The 14,934-nt window shown below is 40.1% G+C and overlaps 1 protein-coding gene across 2 annotated transcripts in view; it reads left to right on the top strand.

The window, feature by feature from the left end:
- Positions 1-14,934, top strand: part of LOC124125448 (dual 3',5'-cyclic-AMP and -GMP phosphodiesterase 11-like) — a 234,297-nt gene that overhangs the window by 196,689 nt on the left and 22,674 nt on the right. For both annotated transcript variants that reach the window (XM_048387137.1, XM_048387136.1), the window contains 6 exons: positions 2,342-2,485; positions 9,290-9,433; positions 9,843-9,989; positions 10,205-10,312; positions 10,426-10,535; positions 12,569-12,656. In XM_048387137.1, coding sequence (XP_048243094.1) covers positions 2,342-2,485; positions 9,290-9,433; positions 9,843-9,989; positions 10,205-10,312; positions 10,426-10,535; positions 12,569-12,656 — 741 coding nt within the window. The remainder of the gene's footprint in view (positions 1-2,341; positions 2,486-9,289; positions 9,434-9,842; positions 9,990-10,204; positions 10,313-10,425; positions 10,536-12,568; positions 12,657-14,934) is intronic.

Raw genomic sequence — 14,934 nt, 5'->3', positions numbered from 1 at the left:
CAGTCCTTCATTGTAGGTTGTCCATCTGTCCTTCATTGTAGGTTGTCCATCAGTCATTGTAGGTTGGACCTAATGGACCAGGTAACACATTACGGCCTCATATCTGTCACCTGTTACCCACAAACCATGGACCAGGTAACACATTACGGCCTCACATCTGTCACCTGTTACCCACAAACCATGGATCAGGTAACACATTATGGCCTCACATCTGTCACCTGTTACCCACAAACAATGGACCAGGTAACACATTTTGGCCTCATATCTGTCGCCTGTTACCCACAAACAGTCGATCAGGTAACACATTACGGCCTCATATCTGTTGCCTGTTACCCACAAACCATGGATCAGGTGACACATTATGGCCTCATATCTGTCACCTGTTACCCACAAACAATGGACCAGGTAACACATTACGGCCTTATATGTGTCACCTGTTACCCACAAACCATGGATCAGGTAACACATTATGGCCTCACATCTGTCACCTGTTACCCACAAACAATGGATCAAGTAACACATTTTGGCCTCATATCTGTCGCCTGTTACCCACAAACAGTCGATCAGGTAACACATTACGGCCTCATATCTGTCACCTGTTACCCACAAACAGTCGATCAGGTAACACATTACGGCCTCATATCTGTCACCTGTTACCCACAAACAATTGACCAGGTGACACATTATGACCTCATATCTGTCACCTGTTACCCACAAACAGTGGACCAAGTAACACATTACGGCCTCACATCTGTCACCTGTTACCCACAAACAGTGGACCAGGTGACACATTATGGTCTCATATCTGTCACCTGTTACCCACAAACAATGGATCAGGTAACACATTATGGCCTCACATCTGTCACCTGTTTCCCACAAACAATTGACCAGGTGACACATTATGGCCTCACATCTGTCACCTGTTACCCACAAACAATGGACCAGGTGACACATTATGGCCTCATATCTGTCACCTGTTACCCACAAACAATGGACCAGGTAACACATTATGGCCTCATATGTGTCACCTGTTACCCAAAAACAGTGGACCAGGTGACAAATTATGGCCTCATATCTGTCACCTGTTACCCACAAACCATGGATCAGGTAACACATTATGGCCTCATATCTGTCACCTGTTACCCACAAACAATGGACCAGGTGACACATTATGGCCTCATATCTGTCACCTGTTACCCACAAACAATGGACCAGGTAACAAATTACGGCCTCATATGTGTCACCTGTTACCCACAAACAGTGGACCAGGTGACAAATTATGGCCTCATATCTGTCACCTGTTACCCACAAACAATGGATCAGGTAACACATTATGGCCTCACATCTGTCACCTGTTTCCCACAAACAATGGACCAGGTGACAAATTATGGCCTCATATCTGTCACCTGTAACCCACAAACCATGGATCAGGTAACACATTATGGCCTCATATCTGTCACCTGTTACCCACAAACAATGGACCAGGTGACACATTATGGCCTCATAGCTGTCACCTGTTACCCACAAACAATGGACCAGGTAACACATTACGGCCTTATATGTGTCACCTGTTACCCACAAACAGTGGACCAGGTGACAAATTATGGCCTCATATCTGTCACCTGTTACCCACAAACAATGGATCAGATAACACATTATGGCCTCATATCTGTCACCTGTTACCCACAAACAGTCGATCAGGTAACACATTATGGCCTCACATCTGTCACCTGTTACCCACAAACAATGGATCAGGTAACACATTACGGCCTCACATCTGTGACCTGTTACCCACAAATAATGGACCAGGTAACACATTACGGCCTCACATCTGTGACCTGTTACCCACAAACCATGGATCAGGTAACACATTATGGCCTCACATCTGTGACCTGTTACCCACAAATAATGGACCAAGTAACACATTTTGGCCTCATATCTGTCGCCTGTTACCCACAAACAGTCAATCAGGTAACACATTACGGCCTCATATCTGTCACCTGTTACACTCAAAAATTGGACCAGGTGATACATTATGGCCTCATATCTGTCACCTGTTACCCACAAACAATGGACCCGGTAACACATTAATTATGGCCTCATGTAAGTCACCTGTTATCATTATCATGGGGTACTGACATGTCATTGTATCCCCATTGAGTCTGGTTTCGGATGATGTTTCTGTGCTGTTTCAATACAGATATATGTAATTCAATGTAGCATTCAGTGAGGATAAAAAAATGATAAGTTATTTTTGATGATGTATTTAGCTGAGCATATGATGCAGGAGTGGGTGACATTATTGATGAGCATATATTGATGAGAATGCTTTGTGTTGCAGGTGGATGTTGACTCAGGTTTCCGGACACGCTGTATATTATGCATGCCAATCAAAAATGCATGTGGAAAAGTTATAGGTGTTAGTCAGCTCATCAACAAACTTGACCAAACAACTTTCAACAAAAATGATGAAAACTTGTTTGAGGTAAGAGGTGTTGATCTGAAGAACAAAATTTGGTCAAAAACTGAGCTTTGCATGCTCCATCAGACTAGACTAAGAAATAAAAAAAACACAGTTTATATCAAATGATTAAAATGGCTATAATAGTCCAAGTACCCAAAATGAAATAGAATGTATAGGGTCTTTTTCAAACAATCCTTACAGTTGTTTGAACATCCAGAGTCCCGAAATAAACTCAAAAGGCCTGTTTCCACGAATTATGCCAAGGATATATGCAAATTTCCCTATTTTTTCTCCAAAATTTATATTTGCGTCAAATTCCCCCATTTGTGACATGATCAATTGCCACAGTGTGTGGTCAGTCCTGGCCATGTTGCATGTGTGGTCAGTCCTGGCCATGTGGGATGTGTGGTCAGTCCTGACCATGTGGGATGTGTGGTCAGTCCTGGCCATGTGGGATGTGTGGTCAGTCCTGGCCATGTGGGATGTGTGGTCAGTCCTGGCCATGTAGGATGTGTGGTCAGTCCTGGCCATGTTGGATGTGTGGTCAGTCCTGGCCATGTGGGATGTGTGGTCAGTCCTGGCCATGTTGGATGTGTGGTCAGTCCTGGCCATGTGGGATGTGTGGTCAGTCCTGGGCATGTAGGGTGTTGGGTCAGTCCTGGCCATGTGACACACCTGACACACTGAATCATTATCTGTACCTACAACACACGCCACATGACACACTGAATCATTATCTGTACCAACAACATACACCACATGACACACTGAATCATTATCTCTACCTCCAACACACACCACCTGACACACTGAATCATTATCTGTACCTACAACATACACCACCTGACACACTGAATCATTATCTGTACCTACAACACACACCACCTGACACACTGAATCATTATCTGTACCTACAACACACACCACATGACACACTGAACCATTATCTGTACCTACAACCAGAGACCATATAATAGAGGGACGGCCCTCTAGCCTATGCGCGAAACCATCAGTGCTACGGCTTGTACTGCGCAGCCTCTCCGGAAGCGAGCAGAAACGCGTTCACTGCAGTCATCGTTGTTGCCTTTTTTTCCATGCAAAAGATATATTTCACAATACATAATTACACTCATGTATTTCTTAACATTGTTAACATTACAACTGAGATTTGTTGGTGCCCTAAAGCATGTCGTTGTCACTGTATTTGATGACTGTGATCAGGCTTTGTCTTTGTCCGAGAGAACAAAATGGCGCACATGTAAAATCGGCAAAAGTGCAGATTTTGATTTTCAATAACGGCCTCTATTTCGCAATGAAAGTCCTTGGTTACCTAGGTGTATAAAAGGAGATATGTTAAAAATTGGCTTAGTGCTATTAACAAATTTTGGGCGGATGCGAAATTTCAGATTTTGACTCCAGAAATGGGACTAAATCTGAATTTTCCCGAAATAATTACACCACAACTCTTAATTTTCGCATGCTTTCAGACGAATGTGTTCCTATTATCGGTCCTGAATTTAATAGTTTTACATTCATCACGATTTCCCCTTTGGCTTGGTACCAACGTTATTTAGGTACGATCGGTAGTTTTTTTGGTATGATTTTTGGCGCAAGGCCATATTTTACGTCACATATTTTAAGTTAAGTTACCATATAGCAGACGACATAACATGCATTTTGTCTGTGATTATCATCCGCATATATCCTTTGAAACATTCTACAAAGTGACTTATATTGTATGATATTAGAATTATTTTTTTTTAAACGTGTATTTTTTTTTACCATTGCTTTCGCCATTTCTTCGTAAGTTTAACTTTGTTTCAGTTAGGCTTCTATCACATATCGCGCATATACTACATACTACAATACTACATATTTGTTATCTTCTGTAGATTTTGTCTGTATAAATCATGACTACATTTAATCAATTATTCATTTTATGCCGTGTAAATATTGATTATGAGCAAAATGATATTGGCCTAAACCCAATCATAATAATGTAAATATGATGAAGGTACTACTTACTTTGTGTATTTACACAACAATGACAACAGCATTCAAAAATTAAAATCCGTTACATGAAATATTTGTATAATAAAATTATCATTTGCTTTGTAAATGCCAAGAAAGAAGAAGGATTATATCGGCAGTCGTCGGGAGAGAAGTTCCAGACAAGGTCGAAGGTGTCATTCAGTAAAATATATAAATGGTCTATTGCCCTTTTCTGTGAAAAATACATTTACAGATGTCAGAGTTTGTGATGTTTTGTTTTGTTTTAATAGTAATAGTTGCATGCTTCGTTCCAGGTTAGAGTTTAAAGTTTGTTTTTCAGTGATCAGATATAGAAAACTATGATGAAAGAATTTTGAAAACAACAAACGTTACTACAGTTTACGATATACTAGTACATATCTGGTACCATGCTCGTTGAAGCTATATTGTTATACCTGAAATACCTAATTATTTGTATGCTGAAATATCAATCTAATCGGGTAATATCGATTGCTTTGGAATTTAACAGTAGCCTCCCTTTGAAAAAAAACTTACCTCGCTCCGGCAAACCCCATTATCACTGCTAGCCCCAAACTGGCATTAACCAATAACATTTGATTCTTTCGAAGCCCAGTGTCGGACACATCGAAAATTCATTTAACAACGCTCGTAGTTTAATGTGTATTTCTAATTCATTGAAACTATTAGCATTATAAAATAGTAGCGAATTTACATGAAATAAAAACATTAATATGGCGTCATTTTTTTTCTGGCTAATAGTAAAGCATTTACACCAGTCGGTGATCATGCATTTTTGCAAGTAAATCTAGTCTGGACTTATTATAAGATATGAAGTTAATCTGGAGATATATTTTGTGAACATCGGGAATATGGTGATTTGTTACAAGTGTCTTCCCTGCTTCTGGATGAGTTTTATTTACACTTCCTGAGTTCCTGTGCAATTTACCGGATCGTAGTTTTCTGTGGCGTTCGTAGTAGATTTGGTATATTTGTTTATTTATAATAGTTAACAATTGCAGCATAAAATGAGATATATTAACTGATTTTTAAATACGTTATAAAATACTTTTGATATCGGAACAGCGTTTTCTTCACACGCCCTCGAAAACTTACGCTTGTGGACAGACGTCATATTTTCATTTCCTATCTTTTTCTTTGAGTGAAACTTTTTGGGAGGTATTACCAATGGCTTGGTAGCGGTAACATCACTGTCATTCTATTTAGACCAAGATTCATCCGAAACCAACCCCTGGTCGAAGAGAGGGAATTCTTCAAGTGGCATATCTAGGTCCAAAACGAAATCGTCCAAGTGAATGAAGTCGTCCATGGCTGTGGCGAATGTAAATTGAAATAAATGTCCCGGAAGGCACACATGTTCAGCAAATAATTTGCAGCCAACTGACATGTGCTAATGAGACATATCATAAAAAAGTCTTTGTAATCCGCTAAGATACGTCCTTTTATTGGATTGTCGCTGGTCGTAGTCGGAGAAATCTCGGATAAGGGAATTAACTCTTACCCCGGATATTATGTAATATTGTTTACGTGGTTACCAGAATGGTCAGTCGTGAATGTCTGCGCATCTATTGCGCATCTGCAGCGGTACAGGGAGGTTAAAAGCAGGGTGTCGGGGTGTATCAGTTACATGCCAGACTGTAGCGCTGATGGTTTATGATAAACTGTTGGGGAGGGCCGTCCCTCTGTTATATGGTCTCTGCTACAACATACACCACCTGACACACTGAATCATTATCTGTACCTAAAACACACACCACATGACACACTGAATCATTATCTGTACCTACAACACACACCACATGACACACTGAATCATTATCTGTACCTACAACATACACCACCTGACACACTGAATCATTATCTGTACCTACAACACACACCACCTGACACACTGAATCATTATCTGTACCTACAACACACGCCACCTGACACACTGAATCATTATCTGTACCTACAACACACACCACCTGACACACTGAATCATTAGCTGTACCTACAACACACGCCACATGACACACTGAATCATTATCTGTACCTACAACACACACCACCTGACACACTGAATCATTATCTCTACCTCCAACACATACCACCTGACACACTGAATCATTATCTGTACCTACAACACACACCACCTGACACACTGAATCATTATCTCTACCTCCAACACATACCACCTGACACACTGAATCATTATCTGTACCTACAACACACGCCACCTGACACACTGAATCATTATCTGTACCTACAACACACGCCACCTGACACACTGAATCATTATCTGTACCTACAACACACGCCACCTGACACACTGAATCATTATCTGTACCTACAACACACACCACCTGACACACTGAATCATTAGCTGTACCTACAACACACGCCACCTGACACACTGAATCATTAGCTGTACCTACAACACACACCACCTGACGCACTGAATCATTATCTCTACCTCCAACACATACCACCTGACACACTGAATCATTAGCTGTACCTACAACACACACCACCTGACACACTGAATCATTAGCTGTACCTACAACACACGCCACCTGACACACTGAATCATTATCTGTACCTACAACACACGCCACCTGACACACTGAATCATTATCTGTACCAGAGACCATATAATAGAGGGACGGCCCTCACCAACAGTTTATCACTAACCATCAGCGCTACGGTCTGGCATGTAACTGATACACCCCGACACCCTGCTGTTAACCTCCCTGTACCGCTGCAGATGCGCAATAGATGCGCAGACATTCACGACTGACCATTCTGGTAACCACGTAAACAATATTACATAATATCCGGGGTAAGAGTTAATTCCCTTAGCCGAGATTTCTCCGACTACGACCAGCGACAATCCAATAAAAGGACGTCTCTTAGCGGATTACAAAGATTTTTGTATGATATCTCTCATTAGCACATGTCAGTTGGCTGCAAATTATTTGCTGAACATGTGTGTCTTCCAGGACATTTATTTCAATTTACATATCTCATTTTATGCTGCAATTGTTAACTATTATAAATAAACAAATATACCAAATCTACTACGAACGCCACAGAAAACTACGATCCGGTAAATTGCACAGGAACTCAGGAAGTGTAAATAAAACTCATTCAGAAGCAGGGAAGACACTTGTAACATATCACCCTATTCCCGATGTTCACAAAATATATCTCCAGATTAACTTCATATCTTATATTAAGTCCAGACTAGATTTACTTGCAAAAATGCATGATCACCAACTGGTGTAAATGCTTTACTATTAGCCAGAAAAAAAATGACGCCATATTAATGTTTTTATTTCATGTAAATTCGCTACTATTTTATAATGCTAATAATTCCAATGAATTAAAAATACACATTAAACTACGAGCGTTGTTAAATGAATTTTCGATGTGTCTGACAATGGGCTTCGAAAGAATCAAATGTTATTGGTTAATGCCAGTTTGGGGCTAGCAGTGATAATAGGGTTTGCCGGAGCGAGATAAGTTTGACACCTTCGACCTTGTTGTCTGGAACTTCTCTCCCGACGACTGCCGATATAATCCTTCTTTTTTCTTGGCATTTACAAAGCAAATGATAATTTTATAATACAAATATTTCATGTAACGGATTTTTATTTTTGTATGATGTTTTTATTGTTGTGTAAATACACAAAGTAAGTAGTACCTTCATCATATTTACATTATTATGATTGGGTTTAGGCCAAGATCATTTTGCTCATAATCAATATTTACACGGCATAAAATAAATAATTGATTAAATGTAGTCATGATTAATACAGACAAAATCTTCAGAAGATAACAAATATGTAGTATTGTAGTATATAGTATATGCGCGATATGTGATAGAAGCCTAACTGAAACAAAGTTAAACTTACGAAGAAATGGCGAAAGCAAAGGTAAAAAAAATACGTGTCTTACAAAAACAATTCTAATATCATACAATATGTCACTTTGTATAATGTTTCAAAAGATATATGCGGATGATAATCACAGACAAAATGCATGTTATTTCGTCTGCTATATATGGTAATTTAATTTAAAATATGTGACGTAAAATATGGCCTTGCGCCAAAAATCATACAAAAAAAACTACCGATCGTACCTAAATAACTTTGGTACCAAGCCAAAGGGGAAATCGTGATGAATGTAAAACTATTTAATTCAGGACCGATGATAGGAACACATTCGTCTGAAAGCATGCGGAAATTAAGAGTTGTGGTGTAATTATTTCGGGAAAAGTCAGATTTAGTCCCATTTCTGGAGTCAAAATCTGAAATATCGCATCCGCCCTAAATTTGTAAATGGCACTAAGCCAATTTTTAACATATATCCTTTTTATACACCTTGGTAACCAAGGACTTTCATTGCGAATTAGAGGCCGTTATTGAAAATCAAAATCTGCACTTTTGCCGATTTTACATGTGCGCCATTTTGTTCTCTCGGACAAAGACAAAGCGTGATCACAGTCATCAAATACAGTGACAACGACATGCTTTAGGGCACCAACAAATCTCAGTTGTAATGTTAACAATGTTAAGAAATACATGAGTGTAATTTTGTTTTGTAAAATATATCTTTTGCATGGGAAAAAAAGGCGACAGCGATGACTGCAGTTAACGCGTTTCTGCTCGCTTCCGGACAGGCTGCGCAGTACAAGCCGTAGCACTGATGGTTTCGCGCATAGGCTAGAGGGCCGTCCCTCTATTATATGGTCTCTGTCTGTACCTACAACACACGCCACCTGACACACAAATGATATGTTATCTATTTTAGGCATTCTCTATCTTCTGTGGCATGGGTATTAACAACACACAGATGTATGAGACAGCACTACGAGCAATGGCCAAACAAAGGGTGGCTCTGGAAGTGTTGTCCTACCATGCCATTGCTCCCATGGAAGAAGCTCACAGACTCAGGGTGGGTGTCAGTAATGTTAGGTACCAACAAATTCATGCATTTTAACCAAATTTCATATTGTTAGTGCCCCGTGAATAAGGGTTGTTTGCTTACAAGCAAATCAAATTGGTATGAGAATTCCTTTTGATAAATTTTGTGCAACTGATGTTGGTATGTGAACATGGGTAAAAGATTAGTGTTCAGCTCCCAATGGCTACAATCCTGTCAAGGCTTTCGGGCTACTGGCTTCAGTTACATTTATTTGAAGTGTGCACAAGCAGCCTATGGAAGCTAATTATTTGTTTGGTCCTAGAATAATGAGTTTGGTCCTAGTTGCACTGGAAAACAGTGACACACAGGTAACTGTCAACCCAATGTGTTCTTTTTGGCAATATTCCAGCTGATATGAAATAACATGCTATCATTTCAGAAACTGTCCATTCCATCTTCAACCCATTATAACTTGCTGGACTATAAGTTCAATGATTTTCTGCTGGATGATGATGACACGCTCAAAGCCACCATCAGAATGTTCACAGACCTGGAGCTCTTGGACGTCTTCAGCATTAACTATGAGGTGAGCTGTCTCCATCAATCAGCAATGGAAGTACACTCTTTCTTCTTTCATAAACTGACAAAACAGTTACTCACCATGTACTTCAGGCTTTTCAGCTTTATGCATTATAGAACTCTTGGTTTCTGGTGTGTATTTTTGTCATTTTTAGCTTAGATTATGGAACTGTTTGGCCTGTCATATGGGATGATCTTCCCTTCCTTTATTGTGCCCCCCAGATCCTCTGTCGGTGGCTACTGAGTGTGAAGAAAAACTACCGAAATGTTACATATCACAACTGGCGACATGCGTTCAATGTAGCTCAAACAATGTTCAGCATGCTAAAGGTGAGTTACCATTCACACACATTGTACTGATTGTGCAAGTTTCATACACTCTCCATTCTGCTGAACTGACATTTCTGAGGTTTATGACTTCTTACTGATGGTCTATGTTGCAGCTAGGTGGAATGGACAATGTGTTGACAGAGTCAGAACGCTTGGCATTGATGGTTGGATGTCTTTGTCATGACCTTGATCATCGAGGGACAAACAACCAGTTTCAGCTTAAGTATGATTTTGTTTGTATATCCACATAGTTGTATATGTCTTGATTATTGTCATGGTATGAATAAGTTGTATGTATCTTGATTATAGTCATGGTATGAGTATGTTGTATATATCTTAAATTATAGTCAGGGTATGAATAAGTTGTATATAATTCCTTCGAATACCCTAACATTGTTATGTCATAGCCATAATACCTGCAATTTGGCTAACATCATACCCATATCTCTAGATTTTCAGCAGATCCATTTCACTGTCAGCCATCCTAACCAGTTGTTAGGTAAACCATACCTCATGCAGAAGCCTTTGCACACAGTGTGAATCATCACTTCTTTCCTCTGTGTGCAAGTTCAAATTTTTTAGTCTATATTTGCTCACAATTTTGTGTTTTTTAGCTAATTTCTAAATTTCAAAAAGACAAATTACTTCTCATCTGGGTACGCCTAGGTAAGATTAGGTAAAGTATGTGGGGAGCTTGGACTCAGCCTCATTGCTAGCCTGGCTTGGGTGCAGCAATGCTATGATAGCCAAGGACCCACATTCCCGGTGTTTACTCTCTGCATTACCCATCATCATTGGAGGTATGGCTTCTACATAGTTGTCTTTATGCCCACAAAAACAATTAAGATGGGTTTAAAATAATGTGATTTATTAAGGATGGCAAATTGGAGGTGCAATGCCTACATCTATCATTGACTGAAGCTGTAGGCAGTCATACTGGCCGTTGCACCCCAAATGCTTGTGATGGGTAGACTTCATATAAATTGAAATATTAACAAGGTACATACATCTATTCTACTGATATGATTATGGCAAATAAGGCTGGAGTAGGCTAGGTATGCCAGGCCAATGAGGTGCCCATTGCTAGCCCATTCAATGTCAAGGGCGAAGCCCCCCTTACTTAATAACCGATGATTTTAGTAACGCACTATTCAGTTTTGGAAGACCTGAGTGCCGTAAGCCAGGCAGATAGGGCTGCCCATTACTGGCCCATCCAATAACGGGACGGTAAGTAAGCCAAAGGTGAAATATCTTAGGGCTAGATCTACACCCGAAAACTTAATGTGTGAAGAGCTACATCTCATTTTCCCACTGCACGTCATGTAAATGCCATAAAGAAGGATGAATGGGTACTTGCTCAAAGGCATTCTCAGGGTCAAATTTACACATCCAAGAGTTCACACCTAATTGCTGAATAAGGTCAATTGCATCGTCCAGTTTAACATATGACATAGAGAACCTTATCGATCAAGCTGTTGATACTGCTTTCTTCGTCGTTGTGCGATGCAGACAGATCGACAATGAGTCTTTTCTTTTGAAAGCATTTACTTTCTGCGATTTCTAGAGGGTTGATTCTGAAAGGTGTAAACAGCGACATGTTGAACAGCCCAATGGCTTAATGTTTGACGCACTCAGCTTTGAGCAATACACTGACAACCTCTGGATCGTTTCTAGCCGTCTTGTTGTTGTTGCACACCACTGTTTTAGACAGAATAGTTTCAATGCCTGTCGTTAATCCAAATATGAATCCGTCAACAAGAGTGTCTACAAAACCACGGTCCGGATGTTCATGTAGCATTTGGAACAAAGCTTTAACGTTTATAGGTGAAGGTACAATATTAAGGTCAACACCACGCTTGCCCTTGCACTCCACTTGAGCATGACAACCTCCCCCACACATGTGCGAACAGCCACTGAGGCCAGGAACAGCCGTTGTCACCATTAAATTTATTGTAAATTTCCTGACCTCCATGGTGCACCACTGGGTGACCATGTGCATCCCGTCTGACTGACATCCTTGTCTGTCTGAACTGGTTTGACGGCATGGGCAGGTGTCTGCACTATGAAGGGAACTGGAACATATGGTACATACAGACACTCTCTGTCCACCCGTGATGGAGACACCACAAAACACAAGTTCACACCACACCCACACCCACACCCACACAACACTACTCGTTGCCACGTCACGCCACGCCATGCCACGATATTTAGTGACAAGAGGAATTGTGATTTGAATTGTTGGCTGTATTGCAGAGTGAACACACCTCTGGCGGAACTGTACACTACCTCAACCCTGGAGCACCATCACTTTGATCAGTGCATCATGATTCTTACAACAAAGGTAACACACAACATGTCTTCACACATGAACATCTCACATAGATGGAAGGCATGTTGTTGAGTGCCTTTATTGCCTGTTACTTACGTACAGTGACCTAAACCTCCAATTTATTGTTCGGAGTTTAATAAGTTATTGGCACTGTCATAAAATATCTTGATTATATAACTTATCTTGATGTGTGGGGGAATACAGTTGTGGGGGAATGTACTTTGTAGCAATACAGTGGGAGGGGGGGGTATACAGTGTAGCAATACAGAAGTGGGGGAATATACAGTGTAACAATACAATAGTGGTGGGGGAATGTACTGTGTAGGAATACAGTAGTGGGGGAATATACAGTGTAGCAATACAGTAGTGGTGGGGGAATATACAGTGTAGCAATACATTAGTGGTGGGGGAATGTACTGTGTAGCAATACAGTAGTGGAGGAACATACAGTGTAGCAATACAGTAGTGGGGGAATATACAGTGTAAAATACAGTAGTGGGGGAATATACAGTGTAACAATACAGTAGTGGTGGGGGAATGTACTGTGTAGCAATACAGTAGTGGGGGAATAAACAGTGTAACAATACAGTAGTGGTGGGGGAATGTACTGTGTAGCAATACACTAGTAGGGGAATATACAGTGTAACAATACAGTAGTGGGGGAATGTACAGGGTAGCAATACAGTAGTGGGGGAATATACAGTGTAGCAATACAGTAGTGGGGGAATATACAGTGTAGCGTTACAGGAGTGGGGGCATATACAGTGTAGCAATACAGTTGTGGGAGGAATATACTGTGTAGCAATACAGTAGTGGAGGAATATACAGTGTAGCAATACAGTAGTGGAGGAACATACAGTGTAGCAATACAGTAGTGGAGGAACATACAGTGTAGCAATACAGTAGTGGGGGAATATACAGTGTAGCGTTACAGGAGTGGGGGAATATACAGTGTAGCAATACAGTTGTGGGAGGAATATACTGTGTAGCAATACAGTAGTGGAGGAATATACAGTGTAGCAATACAGTAGTGGAGGAACATACAGTGTAGCAATACAGTAGTGGAGGAACATACAGTGTAGCAATACAGTAGTGGGGGAATATACAGTGTAGCGTTACAGGAGTGGGGGAATATACAGTGTAGCAATACAGTTGTGGGAGGAATGTAATGTGCAGCAATACAGTAGTGGGGGAATATACAGTGTAGCAATACAGTAGTGGGGGAATGTACGGTGTAGCAATACAGTATTTGAGGAACATACAGTGTAGCAATACAGTTGTGGGGGAATATACAATGTAGCAATATAGTAGTGGGGTAATATACAGTGTAGCAATACAGTTGTGGGGGGAATACCATATTTTCTTGAGTATAGTGCGCACCCATGTATAATGCGCACCCCCCTCTAGCGGGTTCAATATTTTGGAAAAAAAAGAAATTTGAATATTATGCGCAGAAATTTTTTACACCGTACCCTTTCAGCGAAGTCCGGCAAACGAACGGGTGCTGAGAAACTTCGTCAGTACAAATTCGAAATTTGAGATAAAAAATCACCAGACATGTTTATTTACCGTTTAAATAGTATTTGTTGTTCTGCTAGGCATTGTTTTATATTTAGGGATTAAGATTACCTTGCGTATTTTCTCGTAAACTAAGCTGGAAACAGCAATCAGCTGTACACACGTTTTCTTGGAATCGACCGGTGATTCGGTCAAGACACACCCAATGATATAACTTTATAAGATTTTTAATCCAAGGATCGGCAACAATTGTATCTGAAACTATTTTATTTATCAGGAATAATATATTCCATTATTTTCTTAATTATATGCAACCTTTACTAAACATATTTAAAATAATAATAACCCTAAGCGAAGCAGCTGATCGCTATTCCCGGGTATTATTTTTTACATGGAACATGTCTCACCAGTCACCGTCAAGGCTCACGCGCACGTGATCACGTGATCGCGAGAATTTCATGTTGACATAGAATCGTCAAACCAAAACAAATATGACTTTTAACGAGTCAAAGTATGTCATTTATGATATATGTATCCATTCTCTGTCAACTAAAGTTTGTTTCAAGGCGTCAATAGCGGTATTCTGACCGTGGTTGCTGTTAATAACGGTGAGTTGTGCGATCTTCCGTTCGCTTCACACACGATTTCGCCGAAATTAATAAAAACAATATTATAAGGAATTTTGAATAAAATCAATGAAATAAGTTACAAACATAAGTCCAGATATAGAAAGAACACTTTTTATAGCCAGACAGTGTAATTACATAATTAT

The sequence above is a fragment of the Haliotis rufescens genome, unplaced genomic scaffold (assembly GCF_023055435.1).
Source record: "Haliotis rufescens isolate VD_foot unplaced genomic scaffold, xgHalRufe1.0.p SCAF_66, whole genome shotgun sequence".
Taxonomy (NCBI): Eukaryota; Metazoa; Mollusca; class Gastropoda; order Lepetellida; family Haliotidae; genus Haliotis; species Haliotis rufescens.
This window is presented reverse-complemented; position numbering and strand designations above follow the sequence as displayed.